General features: G+C 38.7%; 1 protein-coding gene across 2 annotated transcripts in view; it reads left to right on the top strand.

Moving 5' to 3' along the window:
* PARD3B (par-3 family cell polarity regulator beta) overlaps positions 1-23757 on the top strand; it is an 807407-nt gene that overhangs the window by 256692 nt on the left and 526958 nt on the right. For both annotated transcript variants that reach the window (XM_068245009.1, XM_068245008.1), the window contains exon 3: positions 12020-12188. In XM_068245009.1, the coding sequence (XP_068101110.1) occupies positions 12020-12188 (169 nt within the window). The remainder of the gene's footprint in view (positions 1-12019; positions 12189-23757) is intronic.

Below are 23757 nucleotides of genomic sequence, written 5' to 3'. Positions count from 1 at the left end.
TTTTTAGCCTATTTTTACACTACTGGTGCCTCAGTACAACTGTACAAGCAGTTTTACAATCCCATTTGCATGTATGCTCCTGCAGAATTAGTATTTAAAAAAATAAACCAGAAAAGCCTGTGTTTATTAAAAATACAATGTATGTAATGACAGTGTGTGTAGAACTTCCGTCATACAAATACTGGTCTCTTTTTTTTTTTTCAATAAAATTATTGTAAAACTCTTCAGCTGAGGAATATTATAGAAAGTTAGTTACATAGTGAAAATTGAAATTTAGAGCCTTTAGAGAGAATCTGCAAAACAGGAACTGCTTTGTCTTATCACGGTTAAAGAGCACTTACAACTTACGGTAGTTGTTATGCAAGTTGCTCGTTTGTTTTTTGAAATGTAGACAAAAAATGAATGCAATTCCTAAATCCTTAAAGCTAGCAATAAATATTTTTATGATCATGTATAGCAGTATTTTTAGTGTTTTATCTTATGCCCTCCATTAGCAATAAAGCTCATTTTAATTACAAGCGGTGAAATTCTTAGATGAACAATGACTGCCTGACACCTATTCTGGAAAATAACCAATTAGGCTTCTCTACTCTTTAAGATATTATGCTCCTGAATCAAATCTATGTTAAATCAGCTCTATATCACACTGTCAGCACAGATTTGTATCAACACTCCTGCCTGAACGTCCGCTTTCTCTAATGTTAACAAGGATCAGAGGAACATTATGATCTAATCTTGGTTAATGAGATGGTCAGTTTTCCAATCTGTGATGTGTTGAGAGAAACGGACAAGTGTTCTCTTATCTTTAACAGTCCAGACTGGTATATGTGTGATGTATAGGTCAAGTTTAATTGCTCCGGGCACACATTCGTCTTTTGTTAATGGGAAATAATGCACATATACATTATTGGCCAGTGTTGGTTATTAAAGGGACTGTGTTCTGGAATAAAAATACCTTTGTGGTTAGACTGCATTCAAGAGAAGACTTTCTCTAACCTATGTGCCACCTTCTGCTTCCTGAGGGTGAAACTGAAACATTCAGTATCCTGATGTGTGTAAAGTTGCTTGTGCACAAAAACTTTGCTTCTCTGCACCTAGCTGTATGTAAACTATTCAGTAAGCCAGTACCTATTAAGTAAGGAGTCCTTTAGCAAGGCTCCATAAGGCCTGGTTCACATTGATGCTTGCACTTCATCATTAAGCACTCCCCATTCAGGTGAATGGGCAGTGCCGGTACAGATTACAGTCGTTTGTGCAACTGCTCCGTTTTTATGACTATTTTTCCTATAATTTGAGCCATTGCTTCCAGGGTCTTTTACCGCCACTTCTGCGTGTTCCCTGGCAGGGGTGAAAAACACTGATCACTGCTAAATGCTGACAAATGGTTTTTTGCACACTTGCATACAAAGCCCTCTGTGCTTAAAGAAAACGTTCTTTACAAGCCCTATGATATGTAATAACATAGACAGTATTATTTGTACTGCTTTCCACAATAACCACTTTTAGAATCGTACATTATAATTGGCCCACATTTACCTCCCCTTCCGCCTAATGAAATAATTAGGCAATAGGCCCCCAACAATATAATTAGGCAGCATGTCCTTCTGAACAACATAATCAGTACTTCTGTAACCCGCCCTCCCCACAACATAATTGGGCAAAATATTCACCAAAAAAAACATAATTAGTCAGATTGTTCCTTTAACACATTCCTCTGAACAATGTAATAAGGCAGCATATCCCCCAAAACATAATTAAACAGTGTGCCTCCAAAATATAAAAAGTATAGTATGTCTCCAAAACATAAGTAGAGTGCCCCTCATTCTGTTTTTTTTTTTTTTTTTTTTTTTTTTTTTTACATATTTGCCCTACCAACTCGCTCGAGAACATATTATTCTTCATCACCAGAGTCTGTCAGAGAGCCTTGATGTGCTGAAGGATTGTGTGCTGCACTGCCACTTGCCTGGCCAGCAGTATGTAGGAGATTTTAAACTGCAGTGATTTAAGCCTGCAGAATGATCCTGGCTCTGCTGCTATTAAAGTGTGTCACCCATACATTTCCACATACATGTTAGTATGCCGCAAGTCAGCTTGGTGAACAATCGTGCACCTATCCCATTGTGAATGATTGCTGCTAGCAGTAGTTATTCAAATAAAGTTATAGGAGAAAAAAAAATAACAAAAAGTGACAGTGTAACATAAAAAAAAATGTGTGTGTGCAAAGTTTTAACGCCTACTAAAGGAATCACCCTTTGAGTCATCTATACTTCGCCTTAAAACTCGTGGACACCTGTAATTGCTGCTGTCCCTAGTGATCGGGTGCAATCACTATGGGGACAGCTCGGGGACTCAATCCTGTATACATGCATCGGAATGTTGCCTAGCAATGTGCCTATGCAGCACCGGGGCTACCAAACTGTGTGCCCAAGCGATCGCATGCAAATGCTACAGATGCATAGACTGACGATAATGGTACCCTACATGCCCGATTAGTCAGGAAATATGTCATATACAGTATGGTATTTTTAACCAGGGCGAGCCAAATTAATTTCAAGGTGTTTTAAAACTATGGCATTTGTCATGTAAAAGTTAGGAAGGGGAAAACATTAATAATTGTCTAATTTCCCTTTGATAAATTGCCTGTGAAATTAAATACTTGAAAAAAAATTATCCAAAGAAAGCCTACAATGTCCTGAAAAAAAAATGTAATATATATATATATATATATATATATATATATATATATATATATATATATATATATATATATATATATGGATCTTCTCAAAAAATTAGCATATTATGATAAAGTTCATTATTTTTTGTAATGTACTGATAAACGTTAGACTTTCAAGTACCCATAGTCAGTGATGGTCTGGTGTGCCATGTCAGCTGCTGGTGTTGGTCCACTGTGTTTTATCAAGGGCAGGGTCAATGCAGCTAGCTATCAGGAGATTTTGGAGCACTTCATGCTTCCATCTGCTGAAAAGCTTTATGGAGATGAAGATTTCATTTTTCAGCACGACCTGGCACCTGCTCACAGTACCAAAACCACTAGTAAATGGTTTACTGACCATGGTATTACTGTGCTCAATTGGCCTGCTCTCCTGACCTGAACCCCATAGAGAATCTGTGGGATATTGTGAAGAGAAAGTTGAGAGACGCAAGACGCAACACTCTGGATGAGCTTAAGGCCGCTATCGAAGCATCCTGGGCCTCCATAACACCTGAGCAGTGCCACAGGCTGATTGACTCCATGCCACGCCGCATTGAAGCAGTCATTTCTGCAAAAGGATTCCCGACCAAGAATTGAGTGCATAACTGAACATAATTATTTGAAGGTTGACTTTTTTGTTTTAAAAACACTTTGCTTTTATTGGTTGGATGAAATATGCTAATTTTTTTGAGATAGGAAATTTGGGTTTTCATGAGCTGTATGCCAAAATCATCAATAAGAAAAACAATAAAAGGCTTGAACTACTTCAGCTGTGTGTAATGAATCTAAAATCTATAAAAGTCTAATGTTTATCAGTACATTACAGAAAACAATTAACTTTGTCACAATATGCTAATTTTTTTAGAAGATCCTGTATGTGTGTGTATGTATGTATATATATATATATATATATATATATATATATATATATATATATATATATATATATATAATATTACAGTGGGTTGCAAAAGTATTCGGCCCCCTTGAAGTTTTCCACATTTTGTCATATTACTGCCACAAACATGAATCAATATTATTGGAATTCCACATGAAAGACCAACACAAAGTGGTGTACACATGAGAAGTTGAACGAAAATCATACATGATTCCAAACATTTTTTACAAATAAATAACTGCAAAGTGGTGTGTGCATAATTATATGGCCCCCTTTGATTTGAGTGCAGTCAGTTGCCTATAGACATTGGCCTCAATTCACTAAGCTTAACTCCTGTCTTTAATAACTCTTCTGAGCTGTTTTACAGTTATCACCATGGTGATATAATTGTGATAACTGTAAAACAGCTCTGAAGAGTTATTAAAGACAGGAGTTAAGCTTAGTGAATTGAGGCCATCGCCTGATGAGTGCTAATGACTAAATAGAGTGGACCTGTTTGTAATCTAATGTCAGTACAAATACAGCTGCTCTGTAAGGGCCTCAGAGGTTGTCTAAGAGAATATTGGGAGCAACAACACCGTGAAGTCCAAAGAACACACAAGACAGGTCCAAGACAGGTCAGGGATCAAGTTATTGAGAAATTTAAAGCAGGCTTAGGCTACAAAAAGATTTCCAAAGCCTTGAACATCCCAAGGAGCACTGTTCAAGCGATCATTTTCGAAATGGAAGGAGTATGACACAACTGTAAACCTACCAAGACAAAGCCATCCACCTAAACTCACAGGCCGAACAAGGAGAGCACTGATCAGAAATGCAGTCAAGAGGCCCATGGTGACTCTGGACAAGCTTCAGAGATCCACAGCTCAGGTGGGAGACTGTGTCCATAGGACAACTATTAGTCATGCACTGTACAAAGTTGGCCTTTATGGAAGAGTGGCAAGAAGAAAGGCATTGTTAACAGAAAGCATAAGAAGTCTCGTTTGCAGTTTGCCACAAGCCATGTGGGGGACACAGCAACCATGTGGAAGAAGGTACTCTGGTCAGATGAGAACAAAATGGAACTTTTTGGCCAAAATGCAAAACGCTATGTGTGGCAGAAAACTAACACTGCACATCACTCTGAACACACCATCCCCACTGTCAAATATGGTGGTGGCAGCATCATGCTCGGGGGGTGTATCTCTTCAGCAGGGACAGGGAAGCTGGTCAGAGTTGATGGGAAGATGGATGGAGCCAAATACAGGGCAAACTTGGAAAAAAACCTCTTGGAGACTGCAAAAGACTTGAGACTGGGGCGGAGGTTCACCTTCCAGCAGGAGAATGACCCTAAACTTAAAGCCAGGGCAACAATGGAATGGTTTAAAACAAAACATATCTATGTGTTAGAATGGCCCAGTCAAAGTCCAGATCTATATCCAATCGAGAATCTGTGGCGAGATCTGAAAACTGCTATTCACAAACGCTGTCCATCTAATTTGACTGAGCTGGAGCTGTTTTGCAAAGAAGAATGGGCAAGGATTTCAGTCTCTAGATGTGCAAAGCTGGTAGAGACATACCCTAAAAGACTGGCAGCTGTAATTGCAGCAAAATATGGTTCTACAAAGTATTGACTCAGGGGGCCGAATAATTACGCACACCCCACTTTGCAGTTATTGATTTGTAAAAAATGTTTGGAATGATGTATGATTTTCGATCCACTTCTCACATGTACACCACTTTGTATTGGTCTTTCACGTGGAATTCCAATAAAATTGATGCATGTTTGTGGCAGTAATGTGACAAAATGTAGAAAACTTCAAAGGGGCCGAATACTTTTGCAACCCACTGTATATACATACATATATATATATATATTATGTACCGGTATATATATATATATATATTATGTACCGGTATCACTTTGATGACCTGACTATTAAAAAGTTATTGCTGTATCAGTGGCATAGCTGAAATGCCAAGATTGTGAGGGGTAGTGGGTAAAAACCTCAGACCTTGAAGTCGTTAAGAACTTTAATCTGTATTAGTAAAGCAATCTCTGTGGGTGGTGCTACAGTCTAATTTTGTTCTATCTGCCACTGATTTTGGCAGAAAGACGTAAAATGTAATAGATAATGGCAATGAGCACAGCACGCAATGTGGAAGTCAGAATTCCACTAAATCTGTGTATTTAACTTTAATGACATAACATAGGGTAAATATCACTGAAAGGGCAAGGGCGAGTTTACATTATTATTTAGTATTATTTAGTGCCAACATCTTCCGCAGCGCTGTACAGAGTATGTAGTAATGTCACTTAACTGTCCCTCAAAGGGGCTCACAATCTTATCCCTACCATAGTCATTGTCTATGTATGTACTGTGTGGTTTTGTATTGTAGTCTAGAGCCAATTTAGAGGAAGCCAATTAACTTATCTGTATGTTGTTGAGATGTGGGGAGAAACGGGAGTTCCCGGAGGAAACCCACACAGACATGGGGAGAACATACAACCTGGCTGGGATTCAAATTAGGGACCCAGCGCTGCAAAGTGAGAGCGCTAACCACTACGCCACCATGCTGTCCAGACAGCATACAGCAATATACAGATCTAAGAAAATGAATGGGTGAAGGTGCCCCTCCCCCATATATAAAACACGTTCAGAGCACTTAAAAGGAAAAAGGAGAGGAATAGGTTGACTTGTCTCTTCAGATGACAGACAACTAATTTTGAAAGATTTTAATTGCACAATTAGGAAAATGCTTTTTGCAGGTTGGTCCTGCTTCCTCAATAACCATTTATGCTTGATAACATTAAAGTCACACTTTGTAAAAGCTTGTATAACTCAAATTATCAACCACCATGTAAAAATGAACCTTTTCTCATCATTGAAAATATATTATTGATTTAAACAATACTTTTTTAGGAACTTTGCATGCAAGATTATGTGCCCGAATATGCTTTGCAATTGTGCTCTGTTAAGTTACTTCAACAACTCACCGCAATGATATGTACTGTATTCAAATCCATGGAGTGAATCACCCTATTGACTGTGGTGGCTCAAACTGCGACTGGGTTTGACCGCTTAATGCAAGGCTTAGGTTGTTTTTTCTCAGTTTTTGTCAAATTTATTACAGGTGGCGACATCTTTACTGCTGATTGGGACGTCACTGCAGAGTGTTTTTTTACTCTGTGTTCTGAAACCAGTAGAGAGAATACCTGATTTTCCAGAATGCTCTGGGGGTAGGGGGGAGAGAATTCTGCATAGTTAAACAGTCTAAACTAAACACCATTTGGAGGACGGGGTTGCTTACCAATATATTGTACAGGAATATATAGACATAGGAAGTGTTTATGGTGCTGAAACCAGGATAATTAATGTAAAAATGGGTTTTCTGAATGATTAAAGAGACACTGTAACAAAAAAAAAAGTCCCCTGGGAAGTACTCACCTCGGTAGGGGGAAGCCTCAGGGTCCCAATGAGGCTTCCCGCTCCGCTGTAGCTGCAGGCAGTCCAGCGCTGGCTCCCCCGAAGTCTCCCGGAATCCTCCCTCGACAAGGCTGACAAGCACTGATTTTTTTACCTTTCCTGGCTCTAGCAGGGGCACTGTTGCGGCTCTCCGCACGGAGATAGGCGAAAATAGCCGATTTCCGTCGGGTCCGCTCTACTGCGCAGGCGACTTGCGCCTGCGCAGCAGAGCGGCCCGACAGCGATCAGCTTTTTCCGCCCATCTCCGAGGCGGAGAGCTGATACTGCGCCTGCGCGGGAGCCCGGGAGGTAAATATTTACATCCCCGCCATTCCATGAGGTTTTTCTCCACCGCCGTGGTACCGAGGAGGACAGGGGAAGCCTCAATAGGATCCGGAGGCTTCCCCAACCCGAGGGGAGTACCCCCCCAGGGGAGGTTTACAGGTTTTATTTACCTGCATTCATTTATATGTCACTGCAGTACGTCTTTAAGGTAAAAATGGGTATCCTGACTAATTTGCTACATTTTACAGTACTATATGTCATTATGGTTCCTCTAAGTATAAGTGCATCAACGGTTTAAAAACCTGATTGAGGCTTGGCATATTTCTTGTACGCTTTTGAAATGCAGGTATTAAATTACTGATTTTGCTTTTGTTCTAAAATATTACCTTACCTCTTACAATGGTTATATTACAAACATAAGCTAGGAGCAGCTCATGCACTCATACTCCATGCTTGCAAATGTAAATAATACTTCAACAGAGACATGCTAGTGACATTAGAAAGTTAGATTAACCTTGTTGAACTAGAGGAGACGGCCTCCAATCACATCAGTAAAGTTTGTTTTAAATATAACCATAACATAACAGCTTACGCTGTACCTGTTAGGATAGCCATGTCTATATCTTAAAATGGGGTAAAATGCACTAAAATGTAATCACTCTACTTGTAGTTGACTACAATGCATTTCTGCTGCTACTATCCTAAGACAGCATAGTTTTTAGCAGGTGCATTATAAAACAGCATATTAAGATTAGCCGGATATGCCTAGCTGCTAAAAGTCTCTATTATATGCAGCCTGTATGTTACAGTGCTTAGACCAGGCCTGGGAAAACTTTGCGCAGCCTGGGCCTCATTCCTAACATGCCAGGCCTCCTCCTCACTCTTTCCCTCCTCCCTCCCTGCAGAGTTGATTAGCGGGGGTTAACTCACCTACATAGCGCTTCCTGCGTCGTGTCTCCATAGTAACAGGCCGTCACATGACATGTGTCACTTGACATGCCAGCTTGCTGGCGGCCAGCGTGTAATACGCTGGCGTGTCATGTGACGGCCTGTTACTATGGAGACGCGATGCAGGAAACTCTATGCAGGTGAGTTAACCCCCACTCTTTGCCACTCGCTACTCTGCAGGGAGGGAGGAGGAAAGAGAGGAATCCGTCTGCCTATTGGTGGGCCGGAAGTACAGCTTCAGTGGCTGTAGTTTGCCCAGTGCTGGCTTAGACCCACATCACATGGCCAATTATCAGATTACTAGCAGACCTAAGCTGGTTTAAAAACGAGCTCTAGGCCACCCTCACAACCCCCCTCCCCTCCCGCTCATGTGGGCTGCCGCCGACCACGCATGCACCACGCCAGCCCCCTGTCCTCCCCCTGTCCTAACTGCCGCCTGTGCTACACATGCGCAGTAGCGCAAAACCACAGACACAGGGACACAGGGGTTTTATAGTATTGGATAGCATGATCACCAGAAGGCTCAGTTAAACTGTATATGACTAGTATGGCATTACTACCAGCAAAGCTTTGGGCTGATGAATCACAAGCAGAAATACTGTTGCTCAATTTTGTTGATTCCTATCACTGATCTGCAGTTGTTTTTTTCAGTATTTTCAGTATTCAGTATTCAGTATTTGCTTATATTTGTTAAAATAATTACGTAAGCATGGTCTGTCAATCAATAAAATATACATTGTGCAATGTTGGTGTCATTCTGGTATAGCAACCTACATTATGAAGAAGAAATCAGAAAGAGAATAGGTACAATGGTTAACTGTAATATGACTATAATTCAGCTCACAACCATTCTCCTCACTCGATAAGGATATATATTATACTAAATGTTACATGTATGAAATGTAGTAGCAGTAAAGTGTTAGCCATCAGTAAAAGGAGGATTTTTTTGAGCCAGGATGGTACCATTTATTGGCTAAGTTAAAAGAATAAGAGTAAGCAAGCTTTCGGCTGTGCAGCCTTTGTCAGGATTTAAGTCTGACGAAGGCTGCACAGCCGAAAGCTTGTTTACTCTTATTCTTTTAAGTTAGCCAATAAAAAGTATCATCCTAACTGAAAAATTCTTTCTATGTATGAAATGCAAGCCATGACATGCACATGCACACTGTTGTTTTACTTTTATAAACTTAGCTTTTTGTAATATAAAAAATATATATGTTCTTGGTGTAAACTCACCTTTTTTCTGAATACACATGGATTTCATTAGTAAGTCTGAGCTTTAGTGGCATTTGTGAAATGTGTTTGCCATTTACCAAACAATTGCAGCTTCTGAGTAATGCCATAAGAGTGCTTTGCTTACCTAGCTGGGAAAATACTGCAGTGCCTTAAGCATGCAAATATCCTTTATGATACATATATTAGAAATAGTAATTGTTTTTTGCTTATTGACGCATCATAAATAATAATAAAAAAAAATCCTTAGTTAATATGCAATAAAGTTTGCTACATTTCAAATGTATGTCAGCAAGTGTAGCCTTACTAACCAACACAGCTGTCCGGGACCTAATTCTTTATATGTCTTTGGGCTGTATGAAAGGTGTCAGAGGGTGCATGAGTCCCATAAACATTAGCTGGTTCTGCCAGCTGTGAATAAGTGCTTATTTTAATGCGACAAGAGTAAATATTATACTAGTAAGAAGAGTTTTTTTGACCACATTGGGATCAAAGTTATCAAAGAGAAACTCTGGTCTTAACAACATTGCACACTGATATTTCAAGTTAAACATGTCGTCACATATCTTAACCACTTCACCACTGAGGGGTTTTACCCCCTGACCACCAGAGCAATTTTCACCTTTCAGCGCTCCTTCCATTCATTCGTCTATAACTTTATTATTACTTATCGCAATGAAATGAACTATATCTTGTTTTTTTCGCCACCAATTAGGCTTTCTTTAGGTGGGACATTATGCCAAGAATTATTTTTTTCTAAATGTGTTTTAATGGGAAAATAGGAAAAATGTGGGGAAAAAAAAATTATTTTTCAGTTTTCGGCCATTATAGTTTTTAAATAATGCATGCTACTGTAATTAAAACCCATGAAATTTATGTGCCCTTTTGTCCCGGTTATAAAACCGTTTAAATTATGTCCCTATCACAATGTTTGGCGCCAATATTTCATTTGGAAATAAAGGTGCATTTTTTTCAGTTTTGCGTCCATCCCTAATTACAAGCCCATAGTTTATAAAGTAACAGTGTTTATACCCTCTTGACTTAAATATTTAAAAAGTTCAGTCCCTAAGGTAACTAATTATGTATTTTTTTTAATTGTAAATTTTTGATTTTTTTTTTTAATTACAAAAAAAAAAAAAAATGGGGAGTGTGGGAGGTAATGAGTTAATTTTGTGTGTAAAAGTCATTTATTTGTATGTGAAAAATGTGTAGGGTGTAGTTTACTATTTGGCCACAAGATGGCCACAGTAACTTTTTGCTTTATTGCGACCTCCAAGCCTCCTTCCGGAAGCTTGGAGGAAGAATAAGGAGGCTGGACACGTGAGTTTCTTCTCACAATGATCGCGCTGCCCATAGGAGAGCAGCGGGTCATTGTGGGGCTTAGATCAACGAACGGGAATGGATTTTCCCGTTCATTGATCTCCGGGCGAGCGGGCGGCGGCGGTTTTACTAGCGGCGGGCGGCGTGTTTACGAGCGGGAGCGCGGACAGCGTCGGGAACGCGGAAAGTGCGTGTTTCTCCGTCCCTGGTTTTTAAAGGATGGAAAAAGGGGCGGAGAAATACGTACGCGCGGGGGTAAAGTGGTTAAATTTAATCCTGACACATATTGCGTTGTTTTCTTTGGTTTAGAGACGCAAGCTTCTATTATTGCCCTAATGTTCCTAATACTACTATGTGTTACAACTATGTATGCTGGTAGGGATTAGATTGTGAACTCCTCTGAGGGACAGTTAGAGACAGGACTATATAAACTCTGTAATGCGATGCAGACGATGCTGGTGCTATATGAATACTAAAGAATAATAACGCTGCATGCCACAGATGTTATGAATACTGTCAGTTTAAATGTGACATCACACTTGTTATGCGATCGTGAGATGTGGAGCTTTATGTTCATATGGCTTAATCTGTAGACTCAGTGCATTGAGGAAACTCTTTTTTTTTTCCTCTCTTAATTTATTCAGTATTACATCTTTTCGTACAGTCCCGCACTTGTCTCATTATTTTCTTTATATAATTTTGTGCCTCACTGTTAATCATTGTAATGAGGACTGGAATTTAAGTGGTGGTAAGGGTATGATGGGGGTATGTGATTAACTTAATATTTAGGAATTCTGTGAATAGGAATGGTTCTTATCCATAAAGTCACAATCCTTCCACTTATTAAGTTCTGCACCTGTTGATTAACCTCTAAAGAGTCTTTACAATAATCCTGTTAAAAGATTTTCAAATTCACAGTGGATCAGCATTAGACTGAGTAAGGTTTGCACAAAATGTGTCAACTACAGTTTAATTAACTTTTTATTCTTGGGATGCTGTAAGTAAATGTTATTAAAATGTTGTTGACCTCTTATAGAATGTGTCTGGCTGCAGTCTGTATGAGGCTGGATAATAACCTTTGCAGGGCAATGGCCCCGTAGTTGTAGTTTGCTGTTGAAATGTGCATTAATTTATTAAGAAGTTTGTGTTTATGCTTCTTTCTCTTTTCCTTTTTTCCAGTTGATAGCTGTATTTGATGAACACGATGTGTCCAGTAAAGCAGATGAAGGAAACTCCCTTACTGATCACCAGGGCTTGGACCCTTTTGATACAGAGCTTGCATTTCAACACCCAACTTTCCAACCACTTCAAGGAGAAATAGAGGTCACTCCTTCAGCTTTGAGGCTCGGTATGCAATTTTTGTACCCAGTTATTTTTATTGGTTTTGGGCACTGTGGTTATTTATTTTGTCTTTTTAGTGTGTAATTATCACATCTTAATGTTATATGTAATATACATACCTTTTTCATCTGGTAAGTATGTTTTTACATACATAGCCAATGCAGTGAAGCATATTTTCTTTCACAGCATTGCTGTCATATATGTTGTCTGAATTAGCAGTGAGTACATTATGTTGCAAAACAGCTAAACAATGTATGCGATATCACCACAGTGATCCTAATTCTAAATAAATGATGGCATCAGACTTAATTCAGAGAGAAGAGAATCTAGTACAAGCTGTAGTTGCTGTGTACCTCTATTTGTACCTATTGTTTGATTCTTAAAACATACACTCTACCTGTCTCTGCTTGTCTGTCATTTTCTCAGGCAGTCTGCTTATAGCACTTATTTGCCTCTCCCTCCGATTTGTATGTATTAATGTTATCTTGGTTTGAAGAATCCTTGCCTCCACACAATCTGGGCTGAATAATTTGACAGACATAGCCCACACAGCACCTGTCTGGCTTCTGTATTTCTGTGCATGTCAATTACTAGATATATATAGGGATAAACTTCCTTTTTTTTTCTTTGTGGCAGCACAAACATTCTAAAACATAAATGTCTGGTTTAATTTAAATGTCCTTGTGCAATACACATTGAGATCCAAATTACACTGCAGATCTTTCTCTCTGCTCGCATCAGCCAGAATGCACTCTATATACTTTAGTAATAATACAATTTCTAGTGTCATATCATATTGTTAGAATGAGCTAGTGGTAATTAGCTCTTTGATTATCTCCATAACATCTCAGCATTTACAATTATAAGAACTAATTAGGTGAGAAATACATGATGAACTGCAGGCTGAATTTTAAAGACTGTTAGCGCAAAAAAAAAAAAACCCCTCTCTTCTTATTCTTGAAAGGATATTAAAGTAGACCTTTACTGATAGATTATGAAGTCTGCCATTGCTGACCTGGTTCTATAAAAATATTAATTGCCTAGGTATCTAGCTGATCTCATGGCTTCAGGACTTTCAGTCACAAATCCACAACAACCGTGAAGCTAAGTCATTTTAAAGTGAACCAGAGACGAAGCACCCTTGTGTATTTTACCATAGAAATCAGTGGGAACATTAGAGAAAACATTTACCATGCTCTCTGTTCCATCCTCACTGCTAAAAGTGTCTGTTATCTAGCTGAGATAAGAATCCCGGACTGAGCATTGATTCTGGCTTTGCTATAATGACTCAGCTATAATGATTCCTGAGCAAAGCCAGCAGGGGGCAGGCTTGGACTTGAAGACAGCAAAGAACACAGTCTCAGCTATAATTATTCTGTAGCAAAGCCAGACCGACTGCTTAGTCGGGATTCTTATCTTAGAGGTGATAACAGGCAAATTAAACAGAGAACAATGTAACAAAGAGCAGATTAGGTGTTTACTGTCATGTTCCCACTGATTTATAGGGTAAAATACATGAGGTTGCTTCATCTCTGGTTCTCTTTAAGCACAAGTTGGCACTGCAAAGCTAAAACACATGATCTGCATACTCATTCTAGTTTAGTTACTACTGAGACAATAATAAATGCAAAGAATCAGTAGACAACCAGGGAAGCAGCATTTTTAAGATCAAGGTCAGCAACAATACCTTTTGCAATCCCTGTTTAGTACTGTTGTTGACCTTGAGCTAATAAAAATCAATGACTATTAATGACTCTTTTCATTGGTTCATACTCAAAAATGCTTACACTCTCCTTGCCAGAATCATGCAGAAATAAAAATAGTTCAATTTTATCTGAAAGCCCAAAACTTACCACAGTGATATTTGATGAGTGAAAGGAACCTGAGTGGATGGGAAAATACCTATACAAGTACTGTGTACAGATAGCATGTAGATGATGATCACCACATTCTAGTGCATGTGTTCAGGAGGATGTCTTGGTGTTTTCATGGCAGAGACCATGACATGCATTCAAATACGCCAAGCATTTAACTTTTTTCCCTTTTAAATCAACTTTAAATTTATGACATTTTTGAGTAATGTGTTATTTTAATACCATACATTTTTTGCAAACATTCACATTCACACGTACATATACATGTATCCTCCAAAGACTATTTAGTTATTACAACTGTTTTTTTTTGCCGTCACAGAAATTTCATCCCATATTAATTTCCTCCACTGTCATGTAAACTTTGCACAGATATAAAAAATGTGTGTCTATACACCTTTTTGACCCCCTTATCTGTGCTATTAGCTAGTATAATCCCATTGTGCTGCCAGGGAGTATTGAAACAGGTAATCAGATAAGACCACATTCATGTAGGGTTTTATTCAAATATGGTAATATCTGTATCTACATTTTAATGTTTTAATACTTAATAAAAACGTATAATTCAGGTGTTACTTGATATTAATTTACAGTGAATTCCTTTATTATAAAGACATACTTTTTTCATTCTTTACTGAGAAATTCATGTGAATTATTTAATATTGCAGCACAAAAGGAGAAAATATACAGAGGACAGTGCCTCACTGCAGCCATTTATATTTCATTGAATTTAAATCAGATAACTATTTGCAGACTTGTTACCAATAGCGACTTCATGTTTCTCTTTTGTTATTGATTTATTTTGCCCTAGTTTGTTACTCCCTGAAAGTGAATTCATGTCATATACAGGTTCTTTAGTGTGAACCAGAATTAATTTATGTGTTAGTTACCCTACAGTTTGGAAGATGTAACTTCACTATAATCATAGTTTGTTTTCTAAGGAATTGTTGCCAGGGACACTCACTTTCAGGTAGCATTTATGTTAAATTTGTAGTGCTGCTTCAATTTCCTTAGATGAGTTTAGACTAAAGTAAACAAATTCGTAGTTATTCTACTACCTCGGGAGTAATAGAAAAGAAGCAACCAGACCATGATGGTCTTGTTTATCTATCAAAGATGCACCTCAGATGGCATCACTTCTAATATGACACGAAGAAAGGAATTTGAGCACCTGTAGCCAGCTGGTCTTATGGATGGCACATAGACCACAATGTTCATTGCGCCTAAAGCTGTGCCCAGTGCATAGTTTTGCCACTGGTGGTGCAGCTTGTAAATGCACCTTAGATGGTATCACTTCTAATGTGACACGAAGAAAGGAATTTTAGCACCGGCAGCCAGCTGGTCATATGGATGGCACATAGACCACAATGGTTATTGCGCCTATAGCTGTGCCCAATGCATAGTTTTGACTCTGGTGGCACAGCTTGTAAATGAAATTTTGTAGTGACAGGGAGTAGTGCAGATATTGGCAGAGGGACATTTTAGCTGCAGAGATTAACATGCAGATACCAAATGGGGGTTAGTGTTAGTAGTAGGTAGAGGGTCATGCATGTAAGAAGAGTGCCAGAGATTGCAGTTACTAGAATATCAGTAAAATGAGCGATATTCTACTACTTACGATTGTAGAATATAATTAATTTTCATCAATATGTTACTATAACCTAACCCTACTCTCACACAAAACACTCCCTCTACAGATGCCTAACCTTAAGACCCCCCTGGTCATGCCTTACCTTACCCCCATGTCTAAACCTAACACTCCCCGTGCCTAACCTTAACCTCTAAGGACCCTACTTGCCACACACACACCTAATATTAAAGACTCCTGACCCTAGCCCCCCATATTTTTACCATTACATGGGGCAATGTTAAAACCACAATTAGTGGCTATAAATGGTAAGCAGGAACTATGAATGGCAAAATAGTGGTTATAAGTGGCTATGAACAATAATAGCTGCAATAAGCGTATAATGTCTGATATTTTATTGGATGCTTCCAGATGCCCAAATTACCATTTATAGCCCCTAATCATGGCTTTTAAAATTGGCGCCTGTAGCATTTAAAATTGGCGCCTGTGCCTTTTTTAACTGGGTGTCTCCGATGCCCTTTGTACCTGCTTCAAATAGAGAGTGGATTAGACTGAGAAGAGGGTTAGGTAAAGTAATGGTAGAATATTGGTAATATTATAGATATTCTACTATCGGCATCAGCCAGTGCCCAATAGTAGAATATTGACATTTTACCAATATTCTACTGCCGGCTTCACCCAGCACCCAAATTACCACATGCTTTTTCAGCATACACATGTGACAGCCCTTATGTGTCCAGGGGATTCAAACACATTTGGAGAATTTGGATGCCCAAATGTTTTTGCTCTGCAAAGACTTAAGCCTTGAACAAATCCTCTGTTTCAAGTTGAGAAACATTACAAGAGAAAGGATCATCCACGAATATAAAAGCTATTTGCCAAAGGGCCAGTGCACACCAAAAAGCGCTAGCGTAAAAGCAAACACTTTTTGTTTTTAAGGGCATTTTAGACTTGTGCCTAGCGATTTTCTAAGAATGCCTAGCGATTTTTGGAGCATTTTAGAATAGCATTTTTTTATATTTTGTTACAGTAGAGCTGTAACTGAACAGCTTCTGTAACAAAAACGCTTGGAAAATTGCTCTGATCCAGCTCTTTTCAGAGCGATTTTCCACTTTCCTATACTTAACATTGAGGCTGAATCTCCTTCGTAATCAGCAAAAATGCTGCAGGACCCAATTTTGCATTTGGGGGAAAAAAATGAATCACTCTGGTGTGCACCATCCCATTGAAATACATTAGCCAAGCGCTTTTCAAAGCACAAGCGTTTTTAAAAACTCTCAGAACTGCTCTTAGTGTGCACCAGCCCAAACTCTTGAAATAATTCAGAAACGTAATCAGCACATACTTCAGTACCTTATGGATGATCGCACTACCGTGTTAAAAGAAAACAAATCTAAAACAGCATGGCTTGAAAATGAGATTTATGAGTTTACAGGTAAGCATAATGTTTTAAGTAAACCGTGCATAAGTATAAGAACAATTGGGCTGTCAAAGTCCACAAAGGACTTTGGATTCCAGTATATTAGAAGCTGTAGCTCTAATGTATGAAATCTTCCTTGTGGTTTTAAATCTTTTTGTTTAGTTTTTTCGCATTTTTGGCTGGTATATGTATTGAACACCTTTCAAGAGAAAATGGAAAAAAAAACGTAAAAAAAGTAGCTATCTTTAGCCTAAAATAGCATTTTTTGCCTGAGAAAAATATGAAGCTTTAAAATCACAAGAAAAGCTCAATATTTTAGGAGCTACATGTCCCTTAAAATCTTTTTTTTTTTGTTTAATTGCCCAGTTGGGATTTGTATACTGATTACCTTTTGTGTACAAAAGCAATTCTCCCAGATTACAGAACATTATTGCTGGGAGACATTATTGCTGCATAGAAAATAGTGCATAATTCGATTAATTTAAAGCTGCTAAAAAAAAACTAAAAAAAAACTGAGCACTTGTGTGGTTATTTAGAGGTGTGTGGGTACTGAATTTTGCAGAAACAAACTCTGCAGTCAATAAAGTGGAAAAAACTCCTTTACAGTGTTTGAGGCACATTCTTTACACTTCTCTGGCAACAATGGCTTTTCAAGAGTGCTGGTGTCTATCACTGAGAACGACACCAACACTTGTGAGTACGCATTCAAATTTTGTATGCAAAATACAGCCGACTTTTCCCCTACATGTAAATTTGAAAGCAGCCTAGTGATTTCCCCATCTAAATTTGCATGTGGGGAAATGCTGCAAATTACTCCTAGTTGAAATAAGCCCTAAAAATACCAGTGGCAGCAATCCGATAAGTCCCTGCATTGTAAAACACACAGCACTTAATAGGTGGCTTACTAAAGCCAGCAGGCGCAGGTGGCCTCTATATAATATAACATATTTTTGGCTTAATTTAATAGATATACAGCTTGGGGCACATCTTTATTTTATGAATCGCCCTAAATCTGAGACTCCTCAGATCTTCATGTTCTCCCAAGAAGCTTATACATATGCACAAGGCCATTGCAATTTGTTGTGCATTCTTGCTGGGGAGAGGAACTGTGTGAGCAATGTGAAACATGAATTTTCTTGTCACAGAAAAGGGGGGGAAAGGTAGAAATAATTTAGTAAGAGGCCTTTTTCAGACAGGCTTGTTGGGCAGTTCAGCCTATCACCTGCCGCCTCTCAAGCGCAATTAAAATGCAGCTGAATGGCAGCATTTGCGACACCACGCATGTCAGCGCTTGACACGCAATAGCGTTACTCGGTGGCAGAGAACTGCGATAGGTCTCAATTGAGCACGTCTATATCTGCGCTCAGATGTGCGGGGGGTCACTTGTCCTGTACTGCTACCGAGCACTAACACGCACCTTGTGGGTGCAGGAGAGCAGTTGACAGGTGGTGATTTCACTGCTCTTCAGCTGCCCATCTGAAAGAGGCCTAAATAGGAACTATTTAAGTGAAAAGAAAACAGCCAGGTCCATTTTAAAGCTTATTGTTATTTTTATTATTTATATAGTGCCAACATCTTCCGCTGTACATATTACAAAACTGACAACAATGGAGAGCATAGCTACACAAGTAGTTCAACACATTGTACAATCAGCCCAGCTGGCAACACAAGTACAAATGCATACATTGCATGTGTAGATTGAGAGAGTACCTATACCAGTACCCGTATTGGTACTCTCTCACTCTACACATGCAATGTATGTATTTGTACTTGTGTTGCCAGCAAGGCTGATTGTACAATTTGATAACATACAAAAGAAACAGGAAACACTTAGCTTATGTGTTTTCTTCCTTCAGTTCAGCTAAGATTTTTAAGGAGGCCATACACTGATCCATTTTAGGGCTTTATTGACCAATAGATTAGATTAGATTCTTTTAACAAATGATTTATAAATCATTTCAGATTATGCAAGTTCGGTTGATGCAAACTATTCAATATCTGCCAGATAATGAAAACATGCTCGACTGAACTGGATAGAATATTTTTGTCGATTGCACTAGAAAAAAGGAACACTGCAAAAATCTTAACATTGTAAATATATGTAAACATATACAGATAAGAAGTATGTTTCTTCCTGAGTAAAATGAGCCATAAATGACTTTTCTCCCATGTTGCTGTCATTTACAGTAAGTAGTAGAACTCTGTCAGAACCGACAGGTTTTGGACTAGCCCATCTCCTCATGAGGGATTCTAAGGGTTTTCTTTATTTTCAAAAGCACTTCGTGAATGGCAGTTGCTCCGACCAACTGCCAAAAAAGTGCAGCGACCACGGAGGCTAGTTAGCCTCTATGTTTAATTTTTTTTCAAGGACTGTCTTTATCAAGGATAAAGGCCATGCTGATAAATGCTGATAAACCCCTATGGAGAGCTAGACTAGCCCAAAACATGTCGGTAATGTTATATTTCTACTACTTACTGTAAGTAACAGCAACATAGGAGAAAAGTAATTAACGTGTTATTTTACTCTGGAAGAAACGTACTTCTAATTTCTAGGTGTTTACATGTATTTTACAGTTTAAGATTTTTGCGACAGTGGTCCTTAAAAAGTGCATTTCAGTTATATTTCCATTGATTCAGTGTTTCTGAAGATGCACATCATCAGCTTGGTAGAGGGGATACGAGAGTTAATATTATGACTCGCTTTGTGAACATGGAGTGTAATTTGCCTTCTTAAAACCGGAGCTATTTGCGATTATTCAGCGTTAAGTGAGCAACTGTGGTTTTCAGTGATGCAACATTCCTAAATATGCAAATTGTCTTTATGCCCCTGAAGCTAGGCTCACCTCCAGATCTGCTGGTAAATAGCCAGTCTGTAGCTTATAGCTTAGCTTGTTCCTGAACATTTAGACTGACAGCACATTATCTATCAAAATCTATCAGGCATTGGTTCCAATATATGGAGTACTAATGGATTATTTTTCTTGATCATCAAACCATTTTCTGATTAAAATAATAAGATTTTAAAAAATATATAATGTCAATTGGACATAGCTCTGTCAATGTAGAAGAAGCATAAAAAAAGCTGAGCTTAACGGTACCTGGGTAAATTTACGTCTAAATACATATCATCAAAGTGTATCTGCTAGCAGTTCTGCTGACTTTTTCTTCCCTCTCATTTACATGCTATCCCAGCAGTATAGGAGTTGAAGGAAGGTGAATAATAGGTAAGCAAATAAAGTTAAACATTTTTGTAGACAATGATTAATAGAGACGATTATCAGGAAGTTGGCCTTACCTGCCTTGTCTATGTAAAATAGCAGCTGGGTGACAGTAAGAGTTGCAGAGTGGCTCATCATAAGTCAGCTGTAAATTATGTACTATATTTAATTTTACACTTTTGTGCTGTCCACAAAAATTAACAAAACTGTGACTTGTTTAAAGGGAACCTTAACTGAGAGGGATATGGATGTTTAGTTTTAAACAATACCAGTTGCTTGTCAGTTCTGCTGGCTGCAGTAGTGGCTGAATCACACACCTGAAACAAGCATGCAGCTAATCCAGTCTGACTTCGGTCAGAGCACCTGATCTGCATGCTTGTTGAGGGGCTGTGGCTAAAAGTATTAGAGACAGGAGCAGGATCAGCAGGAGAGTAAGGCAAATGGTATTTTAAAGGAAAAATCCATATTCTTCTCAGTTTAGGTTCCCTTTAAGAGGTGTAAGCCATTTGAATATAGTTTATAAGCTTAAATTGTACATGATTGGTGAGTAGGAGTAAATCTACATACACAAGCTACATCATTGCTGCTCCAATCAATCATTAAAGATCAATATGATTGACAGTTTTGAAATCAACAATGTACAAACTTGCTGTTTGGCTCCTGGAAGACCATTCTATTCTGTTTTATAGAAGAGAGAAACACTCAAAAGTGGCTTCCTGCTACAAGAACTTCAAATGAAGTTACCTGAACAGCAATAACCATTGGTCATTAGTAATCCAGCATGGACAGCAATATCAGAGGACATCTTGTACACACTTCTAAACCCTATGATTGCCGTGCAGCAAATAACTAGAATTCCTTACTGCACAGCAGGAACCTGAACATGAAAGAGAATGCAAGAAATTCAGGAGCCTTTTAGTGCCGTAGTTAGTCAAGTGGTGAGCAGTAAGTCTAGGTGGTTTACCCCTCCAGATTTAGTTGCTCTACCACTACTAAAGTTTAGTCTCATGGGGTAATTGCCTATAACTCACTTGGAGTTATCATTGATCTCACTCACTTGGAGATCAAAGGATGTCTGCCTAAAACAGTGTACAGCCAGAAAAGTTCTGTACTCCAGTATTGTGGACTCTGAGATTTTCTTTGTCTAGAACATAGTACACAGTAAGAGAATATGTCTACACATTCCACGCAGGATGTGCTCATTCATAGGGTGATAGATTGAACATTGACAGACAGTTAAGTAAGGAGTGACAGTCAATCGGCAACAACCAACCAGTCAAGCCATGCCCCACAGAAATCTTGAGCCTTAAATGCATGTAAATATAAAAGGCCTCATATTGGGGGCACAACTTGCTATTTATGGTTCTATTCCGTTAGCCGGGAGCAACCGCCAGCGAGTTACATCTTTCCCTACTATCCATGGTGGCCGGGAGGGGGAATATGAGGTACCCGGAATTTTTTTTGGTACACATGGCATGGCAGTCGAACATATAAAGACATAGCATAGACTACATCAAAATAAAAACATGACACACATGGTATGAGCCTAGGGATCATACATTCAAAACAAGGGATACAGTTGTGGACTTTAGTAGCTTGGGGGGTAAGGGGCCAGTGAGGGTGGCCGGGTAAAATAATTTTGTCCAGAGGATGGCTAAACTGGTCATGGGGGGCTCGAGGTTGAGTTCAGGTGTACCGCCTGTGGGAAGAAGGTACTCCAGTGTCTGGTGGTTCTGGAGGGGAGTACCTTCTTCCCTGAGGAGGTACACCTTCTGAACTCAACCTCAACCAGGTCTCTCTATACACTTAAAGCACAGATATTCTTAAAGGGACACCGAGCAGTGCAGAAACTATGGAAAGATGCATATTATTTTAAAGCTCTCTTTCTCCTCTTTCCAATGATATATAAACCGCTGCCCTACGCCTTTTAGTTTTCAATATTTTCGCGATTGAAATTGCCGCGATTTCGAAGCAAAAGTAGAGAAAACTAAAAGGCGTAGGGCCGCGGTTTAGGTGTCGCCAGAAAGAGGAGAGAGAGAGCTTTAAAATTATATCCATCTTTCCATAGTTACATTGTATCACACAGGGCGACTTTTTCTGCTGAATGGAGCTGCTGATTTTGAGAAAAAGTCGCCCTGTGTAATACAATGTAACTATGGAAAGATGGATATCATTTTAAAGCTCTCTTTCTCCTCTTTCTGGCGACACCTAAACCGCGGCCCTAAGCCTGTTAGTTTTCTCTATTTTTGCGATTGAAATCGCGACCGCTGCAATTTCAATAGCGAAAATAGCGAAAACTAAAAGGCGTAGGGCGGTGGTTTATATATCATTGGAAAGAGGAGAAAGAGAGCTTTAAAATAATATGCATCTTTCCATAGTTTCTACACTGCTCGGTGTCCCTTTAAAGGTTTAACCTTTAAGAGTATCAACCTGCTAGGATGCCATAATCTTTAATGTCCTGGTAAGTATCAACCTCTGTCTCAATCCATCCACAACAGAAATCATTTTGTTCCTGGGTATCAGTATTGTTGTTTCTGGGTATCAGTATTGTCTTTCTTTTGAAATATGTTACCTAATCTTTTGAAATATTTTACCTGATCTTAATTCTCTCAAAGGAATGTTTTAAAGGAGAAGGAAAATAGACCCATGTGTAATCAGTAATGCTTCACATCTTCAAATGCTTGCTGCATGACTTAGGTTCATGTATAGCTTGTGGAATGCTGTGCAATTACACCTGTGATTATGGTAATCTTGATGTTTTGAGCTTTTTAAAGTAGAAATGTATGTTTTCCATTTCTATAGTAATCTAATCACCCTGTAATATGTCTGTTTTAAAACAGGCTTTATTTTAGATGTAAACATAAATGCAAAATGTAGGTCTCCTGGAGACAAGAGTCTCATTCTGTCAGAACTTCACATAAAGTATATTATCAGGCAGTGCTGATAAAAAGGGAGTGCTAGTTTCTCAATCATAACCCTAAAAAAACATTTTAAGAGGTTTTATGAAGCATTGATTTTTGGGTCTCCGGTGCCACATCACTAACTAACAGACTTTTAAACTCAAAGTTGTTTTACAGTAATTTCAGAGCTATAGTTGCTTTTATTAATTTGACTGTTTTTGGGTGGTCTACAAAGCCAAAGGATAGCAATGTTATTTAGAGTTTAAAATGCTAATATTAAATATACTCCGTGTCCAGCACCTGGCTCAATATGCACTTACTCGAGATCATTGCGACCCGCACTTTAAAGTGAGTCCGAGATGAACTTTTACTCATTGCAGAATTGTGTTCCTTTCCTATTGTTTATAGGGCATTCCTCAAGCCAAATACTTTTTATTTTTGTTTTAATACTCTAATTTCCTATAAACTAAACAAGCCTCGCCCACAGCTTTTCAGAGAGCCTTGGCATTTTCAGACATTAGCAAGGGCTTATAGGAGCTTAGTCTGGGCAGGAGGAGGGGGAGGCAGAGGGGAGGAGGA

The sequence above is a fragment of the Hyperolius riggenbachi genome, chromosome 7 (assembly GCF_040937935.1).
Source record: "Hyperolius riggenbachi isolate aHypRig1 chromosome 7, aHypRig1.pri, whole genome shotgun sequence".
NCBI classification, from domain to species: Eukaryota; Metazoa; Chordata; class Amphibia; order Anura; family Hyperoliidae; genus Hyperolius; species Hyperolius riggenbachi.
The sequence above is the reverse complement of the archived record's forward strand: the minus strand, read 5'-3'. Positions and strand labels throughout refer to the sequence as shown.